The sequence below is a fragment of the Panicum virgatum genome, chromosome 5N (genome assembly GCF_016808335.1).
Source record: "Panicum virgatum strain AP13 chromosome 5N, P.virgatum_v5, whole genome shotgun sequence".
Lineage (NCBI taxonomy): Eukaryota > Viridiplantae > Streptophyta > Magnoliopsida > Poales > Poaceae > Panicum > Panicum virgatum.
In genome coordinates this window covers 43,525,597-43,543,790 of record NC_053149.1, presented here as the reverse complement: position 1 = coordinate 43,543,790, position 18,194 = coordinate 43,525,597, and the positions used below count along the sequence as shown (strand labels likewise).

Sequence of the window (18,194 nt, the reverse complement as noted above, 5' to 3'; positions counted from 1 at the left end):
ATCTTGTAAAATATCATGTCCAAATTCGACTTCGTTTGTGAGATATAAAATTAACAAATTTCAAGTCAGAAAGCTGTCCAAATGATTTGTTATAAATTTGTTATTTTTATATCTCACAAGCGAAGTCTAGTTTGGATAAGATATTTTACAAGGTTGTGTATCATCATATCATCTACATGTGTGATTTTTTTGGTGAATTTAGACGACTTTTTGCCGTGGTTTGCACGAGTTTTCACGAAAATTGTGGTTTGCACCAGATACGTTGCCGTGATATTTAGGCTACTTTGGCCAATTGCTAGCGCTATTCTGAGTATAGCAGTCTTGACGTGTTTTAGTATTCCGAAAGAAAGTATTACCCATTATGATATATGCCAATGTTCTAACATCTTTTGGTGCTTGCAGTAAGATTCCTTTTGGTAATGTAAACACTAACGCCTTTTCCACTCACGGTTTTTTCTTTCAAAAACGTAAACACACTAACTCTTTTGAACGGGCCGACCCGTAATGCCCATTGGGCCATCAAAAATATAGGTAAAATATTGATTTGGGTCGGTCCATAGCCTCATAAGTTGGCCTTGAGGCCAGGGGGGCCAAGTCAAGTCCAAGGCCAGGTCCGAGCCGGCCCATTCTCATCCCGAGCAGCGAGGCTCCTGAGGCAGTCTCTCTCGGGGCGGCGGGCAGCGGAAGAGGGCGATCTTGATGTCGCTGCCGCGGTTGCCCTCGCCCCTCGGCTCTGCCCGAGCTAATCGGTTGTCTATTAACAATCAACTGGCCTTGCACGAGGGGCATCAGATTGGGCCAGGTTTTGCAACTGGTATCTAACCATTTAACTACCTGCAATTTTCAACAAATTTCAATTTACATGTTCCACGCTATCATATAATATAATGCGATGGTCATACTCATGCTGAAGATGAAGGTATACCGTGAGGTTAAAGCAACTAGAGTTGTCCTTCAGGCAGTTGACAGTCAAAGAGAAGTGTTCAGGAAGATCACAATGGAGTAAAAGACAATCAGAACCACTGGAGAGGGGTCGATTCAACAGAGGTAAAATTATTCATATCAGACATATATACTGTTGAACAATCAGCTCAGTACATGTTCACAAAGAGCCATCTTACGCCATATCATCTACGACAACAAAAACCTGAACATTAGGATATCAGACATAAACTAAACCTGTTCTAAAATCAGCATTCACATAGCGTTTACCTTACCACATTTGACTTGTTAGTCTAAGGGAGTTTCCATGCCGTCCCCTTTTTCTTCTCTGTCGCCACCTTTCCTTAATTTCACCACACTCACTTCCTGGAGGACTTTCACTTGCACCGCCATCTGCACTGAATGAGATGCCTCGCAACCGAGCAGTTTCTGCTATCAGGTCGTTCACCAGCATGTCAGTTGTCCCTGACTTGAGGTGATCCCTCTCAAATACCAAGAGATGGGTGGCGGGGGTAAAAGGGCAGGCTCGATAAGCTGATCCAGGGTAATGGCAGATGTAACTCTGCCCCTGCCACCAGTACAGGATTCATATTCTTCCAGAGAGCATGGATGAAGAGGAAGGCATACTTCCTTGTCTACAAATATGGGTTCTATCCTCCAGCAACCCTCAAACTTTCTCATAAAACCTGTTCGTCCTTGTTTAAACTTAACCTGCAAAAGGTATTGCACGAAGACATGAATCAGGCAACATATGCGTCGACCAAAGGGACTGGCAGTGTTTCAAGGTTTTACAGTATGATTTTTTCTGTTCTGGTCAGAAAAAACATGAACTGACAAGACGCCAGACCACCAGAGGAATTTCCAGTTGCTGCCAGCTCCACTTCAACTACTTGCCTTGACCCTTTCTCAAGCAAGACTTTTCTTGATATTACTTCCTGAAAAAAGCGAAAAAATATCCATGATACCTGGCTCTAGGGTGAGATCCTGATTCCCCTCCTCTTATGAGAAAATTCCTTGGCTTCCTAGTATTATTACCAATGAGAATACATTTCGTAGGCCCCCAATTTTACGCAAGAAATAGTATGCTTGGCCCTCGTTTTTTATGGAATACCCTCAGAATCATGTTTTATGTCACACTATTCAAAGTTCCACTCCCTACTCAGTATTACGGAACAACCTAGCAACTTGCAATAACACTGAATATCACATTATGTCAATAACTCAAACTGAGTAACCGACAAAAGAATTGTTTTGCCCTACCACTCAAATGAGATCCTGCTAAGTAAAAAATGGAAAGACCTCCAACAAATATATGATGAATGAACATCATCTAAAAGTTTGGGCTTAATGCTTTATCGACAAAATACAACAAGAACTATTACATTTCACACAATGTTACACAAGGAAAAGCCATTGGCGGATCAGTTCTCCTAAGTAAGCTCAGGGGCCTGTACTGATAATAGAAATGGCGCCATGCTTTCTTCCGTAGCCTGAACTATCCAACTGGACCCTGGCTATGATTTGGCTCCCAACACACATGGTACCAAGAAACCAAAGCTAATGTATTTTCTAAGCTACCCTAAGCAGTCGGAAGAACATTCCATCTTAGTCAATCTTCATAAGAAGTAAAAACACACATGTACATACCTTTATATTTTTTAACACCCTCTTGTTCTCTGGGTCAATTATGATGTTGTATACAGCATCCGGTGGTATCCTGCTTAGATGACAGAACAGTTTTTGATCATGTAATGTTAAATGCTTCAATTATATGAACAATCTTAGAAGTACTATCACATACATTTTTTCATTACTGGAATTTCGTGCAAAAGGCTAACTTTTCCAGAATAGCAGGCAATTCTAATGCATCTTCAATAATGTCATGAGTCGAGGGAATATGTAAACAATCACTCTTGATGCTGAGAGAGAAGTGTGCAAGAACAAATTATCATGCATATCTTGATTTCTGGCGGCTTGTCAGTCCAACTAGGATTGTTCCTCCAAGCTTGGAGCCGCCTGTCCAAGCTAACCTCAGCAGCAGCAATGCGCAACTCTTTCCCCATCTCTGATGGCATTTTAGCATTCATACCGCAGCCAGCAGCATCCTTCTTCAAGAAACGCCCAAAATGCACCTATTGCAATACCCAACCAATTCACATCTGCACAACAAGTTCCGTTCCATTCCGTAAATCTCAATTTTTAAAAAAAGAAACCAACCTTGAGAGAGTTTTGAATCTTATCAGGAATCTGCCAGAAGCTATTGAATCCCAGCGCAGGCTTCTGCGGCAAGCCATCCGCTAGGCGGCTGACAGCCGGTTCTTGCCTGCTACCGTCTCCTATCAAGAAACCCAATGCCCTGAAGCAAGTCACCGGAACATGAATGAATTGTTAAAAGAACTGAGGCATTGCCATCAAATGGACGCAGCGGCTCGAGTCAAAAGAAAAGGAGAGCGAGAAGTTTTATAAAATTGATGGCATGGCAACTGGCAAAGGGGGGAAGATTTAACCTCGGAGAGATGGAGGAAAGTGTCAGGTGGCGATTGACTATGGACCGGAGGGCCGTTGAGGCGATGACAGAAGGGAGCAGGAGTGACCAAGCGGAGATGGAGGCTGCGAGAAGTGACAAGGAAGGCCGTCGACGTCTCGCCGAGCTCAGATCCCTGAAACTATGTGTTATGTAGTAAGGCTTTCATCATCAAGTTGTCATGTAATCCCTGAAATTATGTGTTATGTAGTAGCTATCAACTATTATGAATGACTGCAGAGAAATACAACTTACATCAAAGAAAGATGTGCAGCCTCTGAAGATCCATCCAGCAGAATGAACAAAAAATCTTCAGCTCCATTAATATTAATCCAAAGAGTTACCTGCTCTTTGCTTGTTACAACTAGATCAGATGCATGATATGAACCAGTGTTTTCGCATCATACTCTATTTGCAACCAGATAGCAACCTGACTGATTATGCAAAGCGTACCTGAGCTGATAGAAGAACCTTTATGTTCTGACATCAATGTTATTCTGACAGAAATGGCATGACAATATATTCTTGCAGTTGCATTCTCTGGCTTGGTTTGCCAACACCAGTTATATTCAAGTCAATGGATAATGTTTCACTGAATAGCACAATCCTTTGAATACTCCAAGCACCTGATAACAGGAAAGCAAATAGTTTCACCTCTTTTTTTTATTCTTCATCTGTACAAAATTAATAACAAGATGGTTGTTCTTTTTCAGTACTTCACACCTAACCTGATGGTTCTCCCTCTGACCTCTACCTATTGACAAATTACAATGGATGCATCTTTTTTTCCCCCAAGGTTTCTCCAACAGACAAATGCTAGCATAACTGTCCAGGTAAAGTTCATGTGAGACCAGAACATGCACTCTGTAGATTTGTTCTCTCTAGAAACCTTTTGTGTTTTCCATCTGGAGGTACGGTTCTCAGTACTCACAAAAAAAAAACTGAAATCCCCAGTTAACATAGCAAATCACCAGGATAATCTTTTCGGACCAGAACTAAAATAAGAGGCCTAATGGCTAACATGGCCAGATCCAGACATCAGGATGCCAACTATGTTTGTCTGTAGTCTGCATTGCATGATCATGATTAAGACATCCACAAGACCACAGTACACTATATTTCCTTTAGAATTTCTTTGTACGTATATCTACTCATCATTACCAGTAATCACCACATGAACATGAACCATCTCTAAAATGGTGAAAACGGTTAGAATCCCGCAATATGATCAGCCGGCCCTCAATAGCAGATATATACTTGAAAGCAGTATGACAGTCTTCGCATACTCTCAGGTTTTTTATCACCCTGATAGGCCTCCCAGGAGGAATTTTAAGAATACCATAAGCAACAGCAAGCTTCTCGCTATGATACTTGAGCATGTGCTCCTTCTCTTCCTCCTCCACATCATGCAAAACCATATCTGTAGCAGATACATAGCCTGCCTTTTTCATCCTCATGTCCAGGTCTTCCAGGAAAGCATATATGTCTTCTTTCTCAGGATGTACACAATCACCCACTGAGAAAGTGTGGACTTTGTTCTGCACTTCAATCCAACTGAATCCTGGAACCTTCTTCACACCACGCTCATACATCATAACTCTCATCTTGTCCACATCACGCCATTTGCCAGAGGATGCATATATATTTGAAAGCAAGACATACATGCCAGCATTTTCAGGTTCCAACTCAAATATTTTCTCAGCTGCACTCCTGCCTAGTTCAGAGTTGCGGTGGATCCTACTAGCACCAAGTAACGCACCCCACATGGTAGAGTCAGGCTCAAAAGGCATGTCCTTCATAAGATTAACTGCTTCATCCAATCTTCCAGCCCGTCCAAGAAGGTCTATCATACAAGTGTAATGTTCAGGTTTCGCTGTCACACCAAAATCGTGGTGCATTGAATAGAAGTATGAAATGCCTTTCTCAATCAAACCAGAGTGACTACATGCTGCAAGTATTCCAACCTGAAAGTCAGATTAACCAAGAACATTAGATCGCAAGAGAACGACTATTCTTGATTTTACATTTTACTACACCAAGCCAACTTCCTGTAAGCTTCTTTAGTTTATGTTGTCCAAAAAAAGAAGACACATGCAGATATCATAGTACATGACTTTACTACAAAGAAAGATATATAGATAAATACTAAAATATCATAAAGTAGATATTGATCCCACAAGCGAAACTAATTGCATCTAGTGTAACTTGTCCATGCAACAAACTTAAAAGACAGCTTTCCACCTCCAGAAAGGATGTTCTTACCAAAGTAATATCATCTGGCTTGGTAGAAGTCTTCCTCATTGTATCAAAAACCTCAAGTGCTTCCTTGCCAAAACCATGCCGCGCATAGCCTGCAATCATAGTATTCCATGAAACAACATCCCTCTCCTCCATCTCCTCAAATGCATTGTGAGCTTCCTCCATGTTCCCACATTTGAAGTACATAGCTAGGAGTGCATTCCCCACAAAGCAGCCCACACCATAACCAGCCTTAATCAACCTACTATGCAGCTGCATTCCACACTCAAGTGCAGCAATGTCAGCACACGTGCTCAAAACACAAGCAAATGCTGACCTGTTCACCCACTCACCACAACGCCCCATCCCTTTGAACAACAGCAGGGTTTCCTCACTGAAACCACCCTGCGAATATGCAGCCAGCATTGCAGCCCATGAGACTGCATCTTTCTGTGGCATGGTGTCAAAAATTTTCCTTGCCTCCTCCAACATCCCAGCCTGAGCATACCCTGTCAACATTGTATTCCACGAAGCCACATTCCTGCAGGGCATGGCATCAAACAACCGATTCGCCTCCTCCATCATCCTCCGCTGGACATATGCTGCCATCATTGCATTCCACGACACAGCATTCTTCTCTGGCATGGCATCAAACACCCGCCTAGCCTCTTCGAGCATCCCATTTTGTGCATACCCAGACACAACTGCTGTCCATGTGAACACGTCCCTAATTGGAGCCGCATCAAAGAATCTTCTCGCCTCCATCATATCACCCCTCCTTGCATAACCAGATACCATAGTGTTCCAAGACACGACATCTCTCTGTGGCATTCTATTAAACATCTCCTGTGCTTCAGCCATCTGACCCCACTGCACATACCCAGCCATCAAAGCGTTCCAAGAAATTGAATCCCACTCTGTCCTTGAATCAAACAGCCCCCTTGCCTCTTGAATCCTTCCATTCCGCACATACGCAGCAAGCATGCCGTTCCACGAAACAGCATCCTTCTCCGGTGCAAGATCAAAGTAGTGTCGCGCGAGTGATACAAGCCCATAGTTGGCGTGAGACGAGATCATGACGTTGTAGGACACGGAGTCCTTCACGGGCATTTCGTCGAACAGGCTTCGCGCGTCGGCCAGGGACGAGGACACCGCCAGCGCGTGGAGGAGCGTGTTGTAGGAGAAGGTGTCGGGCCGCGGGATGGAGCGGAAGAAGGAGATTGCCAGCGGGAGACGGCCGTTGGAAGCGTACCCGGCGAGCATGGCGTTGTAGGTGGAGGTGGAGCGGCGTGGCATCGCGGCGAAGAGGCGCTCGGCGTCCGGGACGCGGCCAGCGCGCATGTGGGCCGTGATGGCCTTGTTCCGCCGGATCACCTCCGCGTCGGGCTTGGCCGAGAATGAGGTGTCTCCAGCACCGGCCGGGGGCCGAGGGCTTCGCTGCCGCGCGGCGGCGCGGAGATGGCGCGAAGGGAGCATGGGTGGTTTTTTTCGAACTGAGGTGTAATACTTTGATTTGTCGGTTCAAGGCCTCAAGGGTGGCGAGGAGGACCCCGCGGCGGCGCGCTCGGCGAGGTGGAGCGGCAAGCCCGCGCAGCCGCGCGGAACCAGGTGCCGAGGCAGCTGCCTGGGAGGGAGGAGGGAGGAGGGCGGTCGCCGGCCGCCGGATCCGTTGAGGGAGGCGGACTGGAGGGCAGCGGCGGCAGCCAGTGCCGAGCTACAAAGGCTGGGCCGCGGCAAACCCATTGGCCCAGCCCAGCCCACTATACACATGTCAACAAAAAAAAATACAGATCTTTGCAGCTAGGCTTCAATGGCTGTTTAGGGGACGGTTATGCATCGCAGAAAGCGATAATTTTTTCTTCTATCGTCTGAAGTTGACCCAAATCTCCACCAAATTACAACCTTCTAATTGAATTTTGGTCCATAAAAAATTAACACTTTACTCAGCATCTATACATAGGTAGTCTCCACATGCACATGCACATGCAATATGCAAAAGAGACAAATCTTCTTACGTCGTCATCTGCGTGCAAACATGTTGAAGATTAAAAAATAATAAATTTTAGAGTAAAATGCACTGTGGGTACATGAACTTGTAGTGTTGTGTCAAATAGGTCCATAAACTTAGAAACCGGACATCTAGCCCCTCGAACTTGCGAACCCGTTCACCCCAGGTCCAGTCCGGTTTTGCATGGCTTTACATGGCACTGTGCGCCCGCGATTTGCTACAGTAAATCCGGATTTGCTACAGTTACCGCGGTTTTGTTTTTCCTTTTCTAATTTATTTCGGCTGAATCTTTGAAAAATCATAACTCTTCGATACAACATCGGATGAAGATGATTTTTATATGAAAATTATAGCCCTCGACGAGATCTACAACTATCTAGTTTTGAGTTTTTTCATTTGATGAAGTTAAGTTGCCCAAAAAAATTATACAAAAGTACAGCACCATAATAATCACGTACTTCTGCTTGTCGCACTAGAAAATTAATATATTTTTCTATTTGTTGTCAAATGAAGACACTTGTATACAAAAATTTTAGTACCCTAAAAGATCTAGATTCTTAGAGTTTTAATTTTTTATATTTGAAGTTGTTAAAATGTCGATAAAACAGAAAAATCTAGATCTCGACGAGATCTACAACTTAAAATTTTATTACTCTAAAAGATCTAGATTTTTCTGTTTTATCAACATTTTAACAACTTCAAATATAAAAACTTAAAACTCTAAGAATCTAGATCTTTTAGAGTACTAAAATTTTAGTATACAAGTGTCTTCATTTGACAACAAACAGAAAAATATATTAATTCTCTAGTGCGACAAGCAGAAGTACGTGATTATTATGGTGCTGTACTTTTGTATAATTTTTGTGGGCAACTTAACTTCATCAAATGAAAAAACTCAAAACTAGAAAGTTGTAGATCTCGTCGAGGCTACAATTTTCATATAAAAATCATCTTCATCCGATGTTGTATCGAAGAGTTATGATTTTTCAAAGATTCAGCCGAAATAAATTAGAAAAGGAAAAACAAAACGCGGTAACTGTAGCAAATCCGGGTTTACTGTAGCAAATCGCGGGCGCACAGTGCCATGCAAGCCATGCAAAACTGGACTGGACCTGGGGTGAACGGGTTCGCAAGTTCGAGGGGCTAGATGTCTGGTTTCTAAGTTTATGGACCTATTTGACATAGCACTACAAGTTCGTGTACCCACAGTGCATTTTACTATAAATTTTAAACCATAAATCAAAATTAAATTCTAATTGCATCATTGTGTTTCTTATGGTAAAATCTTCAAAACAAGAGCACACGTAAATATATCTGGATGATTTTATTAAAAATATTTTTATAATACTGGATAATTAATTTGGGAATAAAAAATTAACAACACAAACAAAATAATTATTTTTATGAATAAAAAATAAATATAATGAACAAATAATAATATGCAATGAATAAAATATTACACGTCGCGAACTTTTAAATATATAGAATAAATAATAAAAAATGGATATCACAAACAAATGGAGCGACATCACGGAATAATTTAATCTACAAAGTGAAAAAATAATTTAGCGTTGTGAACAAATTAATGAAAAAGAAATATCTATCTGAGCATTGTAAATAAATAGTAAAATATGATAGGGTGAAAAATAGTATAAAATATAAAATAAATAAAAAGAAAGAAAGGTGTCTCCGTTGCATGCATCTGTATGCGGCATGTAGGTGTCTACTTAGATAGCTTTACATGCGAATAAAATGAGAAAGTGTGTGGTTAAAAGGAAGAAACATCACTAAAAAAACATGTTATCCAAATGGGCCACATCGAATAGTTGTTGGGCCGATAATGAAATAGACAGGCCAAAAGAGGATACTAGACCATTTAAGATAAAGACAACAACTAAATGGGTTGAAAAACAGTCCGGTCAAGAGAGAGCGCAGGCCGAAAAAACAAACATGGGCCCAATAGCGTATGCATGGGATCCTTCAAACGATAGCCCCGCGATTTGCAGCCCGCGCGATTGTCGCACTCGGTTTTAAGAACGAAACCGAATGCATAACCATATATATGTCAGGATCAAGTTTCATACATATAGTGACATTATAAGTGAATAATCAGTAACAGTATCACGTAAAAGAGAAATACAACAATTAAAAGACTATCAAAGTTATACAGCTTTCTTGGAAACGAAGGCTTCAACTTCACAGTCAATCGACTGGGGGTTGCGTACGCCTAGAACTCAGTATCATCTTCAAAAGACTTCACAACAACTTTCTCTTCTGAGCAGCAGTAAGCAAGGGTGAGTACACTTATGGTTGGTACTCAGCAAGGCCACAAGAAATAACCAAAATGTGATTTATATCCATTTTTAAGTTTATTAATCATATGAGGGATCAAGCCACTCTTGACCGTGAGCACGGCTAACTGGTTAGTTTTAACTCTGCAGAGGTTGTACACTTTCACCACAATTCGCGTAAAAGTTTCGAAGAACTTTGAACCCAACCACGCATGTGCTAGCTAGGCACAATAGCACACTTCCGAGGTGTGATTGCATAGGGATGCTACGAGGCATTTACAAAGATTCCCTAACAAATGAATATCCATTAAGGTTTCAAGTCAAAGCAGAGCATAACCCTCCCTAATGGTCAACTCCTTAGCAAAGGCCGCTACCCCAAGAGGACCGGGCTATACCCCATCGATGCATCCCCTCTTGCCCTTTCGGTAAGACTGTCACAAGCTAGAGTTTCTAATTAATCAGCCAAGACCAGAGCCATATAGTATTGTGGTTGTACTGTTTTCCTGGGTGGGTCTCCATGTTTCAATTAAACAAAGTATTGAAAGGATCTTAAGATGCCTAGAGGGGGGTGAATAAGCAATCTGCAATTTAAAAAACACTTAACAAAAGATCAGACACAGACCTGCCCGGATACTCCGGTTTTTTTGTGATCCGGAGTATCCGGAGCTATATCCGGAATCTCCGGGTATGAACGACCTGAAAGGAAACTGAAAGAATCTATGTATGAAAAGTAGATCGAGCCAAAATATGAGTACCAGGGGTTTCTTAAGGTTGATATCCAACAAACAAAACTTACTAGAAACTCGTGAGTGAGTAGATCGAGCTCAAAGGCTAGAAATGAAGTCTCACAAGCAAATAGCAAAGAAATCAAGTAAACTAACACGAAGGAGACAAGGATTTGTTTCCCGAAGTTCACACCCAAAGGTGCTACGTCTCCGTTGAGGAAGGATTCGAGAGACGGTGGTCAAGAACCCCTATGCTCCTCTTCCAAGGGCGAGATCACCTCTCAAGCCCAAGGTTACTTACTATGGATTTCTCGACGAGGAATGGAGCTTAGAAACTTCTTGTGCAGCTCACAATCTTGATTGAGCAATCACAAGCACGCCTAGCCGTCTAGGAGCACAAGGCTCCAAGAGTAACAAACTTGAAACCGCGAACTTGACCAAAACCAAGTGCTCAAGAGATGGGAATGAGGCTCACTTGCACGAATGCTTGCTCTTGCTTGCTTCTCACTCAAATCCCTCAAGGGAATCACTCAAGAATGGAGAAAAGGGAGTGAGAGAGCTCTTTCTTGGCTTAGGTTTGAGTTCAGCTCGTCAAGGTGGCAAGAGAGAGGGCTGAAGGGGTATGGTGGGGGTATTTATAGTCTTCAGCCCAGAAATAGTCGTTGGGCGAAAGGGTACCCGGAGACTCCGGGTATATGCCCGGAGACTCCGGGCAACTCTAGTTTTTCAGTCCGTGAACAGCACCCGGACACTCCGGGCAAAGGGGTCCGGAGTATCCGGCCCTATACCCGGAGTATCCGGGTTAGGCAGGGAAAAACTTCGATTTTTGCTCTTTTGAATTGTTTTGTGGCTCACAAGTATTTGTCTAGGTTCTCTTGAGCACTAGTTTCAAGTCAACACCTTTGAATTAAGTCCCTCTTGATAGTACGGCGTCCCTATACTCAAATTTCAAAAATAAAAGAGTAAAGTGCACTGTATGTCCTTGAACTACTTCTCCTGTTCTGTTTAGGTCCATGAACTTTGAAAATGCATTTCTAGGTCCAGGATCTATTTAAGTGAGCCATTGGAGGTCCAAAATGACATTGACCTGCTCTGACCGGCTACGTGGATTGCCAAGCTGGCTCTGACGTGGACATGGCATCTGACGGAGGCACAAAAAATTGCAAGTACACCCTTCCCTTCTATAGTAATGTGGGGTGCGGATCCATGCCATGGCTCTCATCCTCTGTTCTCTCGTGTTCTTCTCCCCCCCTCTCTGCGCCTACCCCTGAGGCCCAGATCCATGCCATGGCTCGCGAATCCAGTGCATCGGCGTCGGAGCAGTGGGGTGCGGATGAGCTCCCGCTCATCCTTTGCACTGATTGTGGGCTCCGGCAAGTGGTGCGGCGCAGATCGAAGCAGGAATGGAGCTTTGGGAAGGTGTTCTACTGCTGCCCGTTGCACAAGGTGAGTTCGGCTATGGGTTGATGTGTTGATTTGTTGCCCGCTCATCTTTGATTTAATTGAGGAAGATTTGAGCTTGTTTTGTTGGTCTGTGTAGCGTGATGGAAGTGGATGCCCTTTTTGGTTCTGGGAAGAAGATTACGTTGTCAAGCTTAGGAGTCTTGGTTGCTGAAAGGAGGTAGTTCAACGCAGCTGGAAGGCCCTATTGCAGCCCCAAGGATGGAGTTTCTGCATGCTAGAGAAGGAGAATGGAAGAAGAAGAATGCCACTGAAATAGTTAGGTTGCTAAAGTCAATATGTGTTGTATGTGTATCTATTCTGTGTGTGCAATGTGTTTGTTGCTCTTAGTGTTTAAGAACTAAACATGGAATGTATCGAAGCTATTAGCATGTATGATCTGAGCTTGAATTGTGAGAACCATTTGACAGAAACTAGAGGGCAGTGGCTATTATTCACAGCCATTTCAGATAAATGAGTTGACAAGCATTTCAGATAAATGAGTTCACTAGCATTTCACAGACATGTCACAGAAACTAGAGTTCACAGCCATTTCTCATAAACTAGTTCACAAGCATTTCACAGAAACTAGAGTTCACAGCCTAATGTTTTGCTGTACAACCATGACAGCAAGTTAGACAAACCACAAAAGGTCACAAAAGATTTGAGCTGGTCATAGATGCTGTAAGCTAGGTCTACTTCTTGGCTAGCTTCCTCTTCTTAGTTGGTGCCTGTCCATCTCCACCAATCTTGGTATTTGTCTTGGCTGCCTTCCTTTGTTTGGATGATTCCTATCCATCTCCACCAGTTTGACAGTTTTTCTTCGAGGCCTTCCCTTTCTTTGCTGCTGCAGCCTGCCTCCCAGCCTTGGTTGATGTTGTTAATGGGACTCCAGGTCTGGCCCTTGGACGGTTGTTCTGAACAAATTCAGAATCAGGTAATGGTCCATGATGCAGAAGAAGCCTGCTGGATTGTGATCCTTCAGCAATCATCTGGCTCATCATTGTTGAACTAAGTTGTGACATAAGTTGGGAACTACCTACTTCTTACTGGATGTCCTCCTGCACAGAATTAGAAGACAATCAGAAGATATGTGGTTTGACAATTACACATGTTGTCTGACTCATTGAGACTTACCATGTCACATGTTGCATTGCCTTCCTCCTGGACTGTTTGGGCCTTCCTTCTTACTGGTTGTTTGGGTCTCAAGCCTAGCTTCTTTATTTCACATGTTGCCTGGTTGTGTTGATCGGACTGACAGTACCTACAATGCATCACCACTCCATGCTTTGTCATTTTAGGCCCATGTTTTCTTTGGACCTCATGAGGTTGCTTTCTCCTTGACTTCTTGGGCCTCCTAACTTTCTTCTCATAGATTGGAGCTAGAACTTGTGGCCCATTAACATGCTCCCACTCTCTCTTGTCTCTGCATGGCCAAATGTTGAACTCATACGCTTTTCTGAAACTCACTACAGAATAGCAACTTGGTACAACTGATTCAGCTGGAATTCTCTCATGCCTTAAGGCAGCTATAGCATGGTTACATGGTATCCCAGTTAGGTCCCACCTTCTACAATCACAATGTTGGGTGGCCAATTCAACAATGTACTGATTCTCCCTCTCATTTACTTGAAACACACTCTGGCCAGCAGGCAGTGCATAACACAAGTTGGCCCATTCAGACCTCTTCAGAATTTTCTTTCTAATTTTGGGGCACAGGGGACCTTGGAACTTTTCTGCCATCTCTTTTTGCTTGTTCACAATCCTAGTCATCATTTGACACTTGATCTTCTCAAACATAGAGAGTATAGGCAATTCCCTTCCTTCTAGTATGTATCTGTTGAACACCTCACAACTGTTGTTCAACAAGATATCACATTTAGGGAACTCAGAGAAGAAGGCCTTTACCCATGTGTTTGGTGGCATCTTCTCTAACCATGTGTAGGCAGCTGCATTTAATGTCTTCATTTGGTCCATGTTTGTGTTCCAATCCATCACAGTGGTTGATCTTGCACACATCCATAGCTGATTCTTCAGTGTCTCTCCCTTGAAGTGCTGCTGGAAATTGGAGTATAAGTGCCTAACACAGAACCTATGTTCTGCTTCTGGAAAGACTTGCTCCACAGCAGGGATCATACCCTATACAATGGGTACAAGCATGAGTACAAGCATGAGTACAATTATGAGTACAAGCATGAGGATTAGCTGATTACCTTTTGTTTATCAGTCATTACAGTCCAAGGATAAGTGCTCTCAATTCCAAGATCACTCTTCAATGTATTCAAGAACCACAGCCATGAGTCCTTGCACTCTACCTCAACCACAGCCATTGCAATGGGATATATACAGTCATTAGGATCAATACCTACTGCAGTCAATAGAATTCCTCCAGTTCTGGTCTTTATGTGGCACCCATCCAAGCATATCAAGGGCCTGCATGCACTTAGAAATCCCCTTTTGGATGCATCCAATGAAAAATAGCAGGTGCTGAAATGATTAGACACTACATTGAGATAGAAAGATGTCCCAGGATTACTTCTCCTTAGCTCTTGCCCATAATCCCATAACTGGTTGTACTGCTCTTCCTCATCTCCGTGGACCTTCTTCAGAGCAATAAGCCTAGCTCTTGCCAACTTGGTTCTAGTTGGGGTTAGATTCCATTCTCTCTGCACAACCTTTGCAAAGTTTGCCAAACTCAGTTTATCATTACTTCTGAACACCTCAATGTACTTCTCTACTAGCCACTTGGAAGTGCATCTCTGCAAAACAAATTCCTTTTGACAGTTGTGCTCACTCTGATATGTCTTGACCATGAAACATTTGGCCCTGCTATCATGGGAAGCATACAACCTCCATGGACATTCTGGAGCACAGTGAGCCTCTATCCTAGTTCTATCATTCCTTGGCATCTTTATCTGCACCCTATTCTTTACACTGTATTCAGTGATTGCCTTCCTCAAAACCTCAACTGAAGGAAACATCATCCCTGGTTTGAACACTGGATTACTTAAGTCCTCTGCAGACCAAGACTTGAACCTTAATCCTTCATCCTCAGAATCTGGAAGATCCAAGCAGTCCTCATCTATACAAATATCATCAGCAGCACCTTGACTTGATGATGCATTCACAGCTGCACCCTCATCATTCACCCCCACATCAACATTCTTAACAAATAAATCATCATCATCTGCATCAATTTCACAGTCACTGTCCACGAAATCTGAGTCTTCAGAACTGCCATCATCACCACCACCACTTGAATCACTTCCTTCATCATCTACCATGCCTCTACTAGTGGTTGGTACATCACTGTAAAAATTTGGTAGCTTCTCATCCACCTTCTTTGGAACATACTGCACCTTGTGAGGGCTCAGTACCTTGGGCAACTCAGCAATTGGGTTCACTACAATATCATCAAAGCCCAAGCCTGCAATGTTGTCATCATGATCAAAGTATACCACAAGGTTCTTGACCCTATCTACAACTGACACCATCACATTAGTGTCTGAGTCATTGGAAATCACTCTTAATCCATCAGCCACATCCTTCCCAGGTAACTGCCAGTAAATCCTCATGCTTTCAGTCCTCTCATATCCAAGTTGCTCTATGAAATCATCAAACCACAAAGGAGACCATGTCTCTGACTCACAATAATCGAACCAAGAAACCTTCCCATCCACATAGCTCCTCAACTGGCCATGCCCAACAAAAAACCCGCCATGTCGGACCTCTACTGTGAACTCGTCACTACCAGAACCTACACAAAATTGCACATGAATCATGAACACAACCTTCCACAAAACCCCACGGCTCAACCAAAACACTAACAATCTTCCTGAAATCGACCAAATACCCAAAATTTCCACCAAATACATGATCTACGTGTACCAATACTCGACCGACAACTAACTAATCTCAAAGATTGGGGATTTAATCGACTCACCATACACGGGCGCAGGTTCTCCTTTCCGCCGCAGTCGCGGTGCCATCGCTGCGCTTCAAGTGCCACGACTGGTCCCTCCTTGCCTCCCTTCAGATCCTCTCGCGAGCATCCACTGCCGCCGGCCCCTCACTATCTTCGATGAACGCCGATCGCCGCCGCCCTAATCGCCCCCTTCCGCCTCGTCGCTGAGGAAGACGAAAGAACAGGGGAGCGTAAGGAGGGGTCGGGATGGGAGGGCCTACTTGCACTTTTTTCTTTATTTTTTGTCTCCGGTCAGATGCCAACACACAGGCCACGTCCACGTCAGAGCCAACTTGGCGATCCACGTAGCTGGTCAGAGCAGGTCAATGATGTTTTGGACCTCCAATGCCTCACTTAAATAGATCCTGGACCTAGAAATGCATTTTCAAAGTTCATGGACCTAAACAGAACAGGAGAAGTAGTTTAAGGACCTACAGTGCATTTTACTCAAAATAAAATCTAATTTCATGAGTATGCTTGAACACCGCCTTTTCATTTCCTTTTTGAGGGGCCATACGTCATCACTTGATTCACCTATACATATTCATCACCTGCACACATGCTTAATTACACAATTAAATATACATGTGTTTTGTCATTATTCACCAAAACACACCTAGGGGCCTAAATCACTTTCAAGTATTCTTGTAAATAAGCATAGACAGAAAGATGGTTAGGGTCACTTGTCTTTCACCAACGAAAAGCTACTTTTACTGCTCTTCGCTGCTCTTCAGCTTTTGCTCACTTGTAATTCTTGATTCTTCAAGTTTCGAACAACGATCCTTCTACTCGAAGCAATCATCGAGCAAACATACAAAGCAAACAATAAACACAACTAAGAACAATACACCAAAACAAAAGGAAGGCTTAGAAGAGCATATGGGAGGATAGGGCTCGTTGCTACGGTTACGGGAACGCAAGAAACATGGAAAACGTAGGTAGGGTTGAAAAAAAACAGTTATCGAAAGATTTATATTATAAAAGAAAACAACAGAAAAGAACTTTAAGCTTCAGTTATTTTATTCAATTAGATAGCAAAAGATATTCCAAAGAAATATCCAAGATTACAGTGAACTTATATTATATTTACATTTATAAAATCACAGTAAAACTTAGTCAAATTTATTTATGATTATCTATGTATAAATTATATTAATTAAATAATTAATTCGAAAGGAATATGTGAGAACATCTAAACGTACTAGTTTTATTATTCATATTGAACTAACTAATTAAATTGCAAATTCATTTGAGTTGATATTAATCAGGATAACATTAATTATGAAAACAAACGGTAAAGACTTAAGTATTATTTTAATTATTAGAAAAGCTAGATGAAAGGATATTAATCAAATTAAATTTATATTTATTTTTTAAAGAAGAACTACGACACAACGACGCTGCAACACGATAGCTTACGCTAAAACAAAGCTAACACAACAAGAACGTCGAAACGGATGTAAAACGGCGATTCTACGCAAGAAACAAGCTGCAGGGATCTAGTCGCGATTAAACATAGTCTACGAGGGTTAGCTGCTGATTTTTACAAGACACAGAAAATAGTGCTCGCAAATTCAGCAAAGGTTAGGGTTAGATCTGAAAAAGATTACGGATGGGCCTAGTTGGAAAAGACCTGATAGATGTAGGGGGTTATTGGTAAAATTTACAAGACACAAGAATTAACTAAAAGATTATAGGATTCTCTAGGGGTTTTGTGCAAAAGCTTGTGGATAGATCTCCATGGCAGCCATGGCGTACAGAACCCATGGTGGTTCCCGTCGCTGGCTTTTGGGACTTGGGAGGCCATGGGGAGGAGGGGAAAATAGAGAGGAGATGGAGGGGGTTCCGTTTGATGTCTTACCCACGGCGGAGACTCACCATGGCGGCCGGAATCGAAGCCGGAAGGGGCGCCGGCGGCTCTGTTCCATCCTGGGAGCAGAAGGGCACACGCAGGGCTGGGCTCTCGAGCAGATGGGGGCGCAGGTCTGCAGGGGTCACGGCGTTCCTGGTGAGTATCTCACGAGCAGGAGGGGGTGCGGGTGCAGAGGCTCGAGGAGTCCTC

General features: G+C 43.0%; 2 protein-coding genes and 1 pseudogene across 14 annotated transcripts; all 3 read right to left on the bottom strand.

Annotated features, from left to right (window-relative positions):
- Positions 1-1,037: 1,037 nt before the first annotated feature.
- LOC120672779 lies at positions 1,038-4,055 on the bottom strand (annotated as a pseudogene).
- Positions 1,038-7,425, bottom strand: LOC120672778 (pentatricopeptide repeat-containing protein At4g02750). Of its 13 annotated transcripts, none has more exons than XM_039953358.1 (9): positions 5,729-7,425; positions 3,920-5,430; positions 3,722-3,830; positions 3,450-3,608; positions 3,160-3,298; positions 2,744-3,074; positions 2,590-2,659; positions 1,735-1,877; positions 1,038-1,653 (listed from the first exon to the last, which is right to left on the bottom strand). In XM_039953358.1, the coding sequence occupies exons 1-2, from the start codon at positions 7,178-7,180 to the stop codon at positions 4,624-4,626; spliced, it is 2,259 nt and encodes a 752-aa protein (XP_039809292.1). In that variant the 5' UTR covers positions 7,181-7,425; the 3' UTR covers positions 1,038-1,653; positions 1,735-1,877; positions 2,590-2,659; positions 2,744-3,074; positions 3,160-3,298; positions 3,450-3,608; positions 3,722-3,830; positions 3,920-4,623. The 13 variants fall into 13 exon arrangements, with proteins under 13 accessions (XP_039809292.1, XP_039809296.1, XP_039809293.1 ...); XM_039953362.1 differs by having other exon boundaries at positions 3,450-3,602; XM_039953359.1 differs by having other exon boundaries at positions 3,722-3,815.
- A 5,789-nt stretch (positions 7,426-13,214) lies between these two features.
- LOC120674825 lies at positions 13,215-16,157 on the bottom strand. The gene is made up of 5 exons (XM_039955936.1): positions 16,112-16,157; positions 14,382-15,925; positions 14,105-14,307; positions 13,798-14,023; positions 13,215-13,229 (listed from the first exon to the last, which is right to left on the bottom strand). Exons 1-5 carry the CDS (start codon positions 16,155-16,157, stop codon positions 13,215-13,217), a joined length of 2,034 nt encoding a protein of 677 aa, XP_039811870.1.
- Between the last annotated feature and the right edge of the window lie 2,037 nt (positions 16,158-18,194).

Bases quoted from the DNA above. Each gene is read 5' to 3' on its own strand.
- LOC120672778 (XM_039953353.1), bottom strand. From the start codon at position 7,180: ATGCTCCCTTCGCGCCATCTCCGCGCCGCCGCGCGGCAGCGAAGCCCT. The intron at 5,431-5,728 runs GTAAGAACATCC...TCTGACTTTCAG, and splicing joins AGCCAGATGATATTACTTTG to GTTGGAATACTTGCAGCATG.
- LOC120674825 (XM_039955936.1), bottom strand. From the start codon at position 16,157: ATGGCACCGCGACTGCGGCGGAAAGGAGAACCTGCGCCCGTGTATG. The intron at 15,926-16,111 runs GTGAGTCGATTA...AATTTTGTGTAG, and splicing joins AGAACCTGCGCCCGTGTATG to GTTCTGGTAGTGACGAGTTC. The intron at 14,308-14,381 runs GTAATCAGCTAA...CCCATTGTATAG, and splicing joins TAATGACTGATAAACAAAAG to GGTATGATCCCTGCTGTGGA.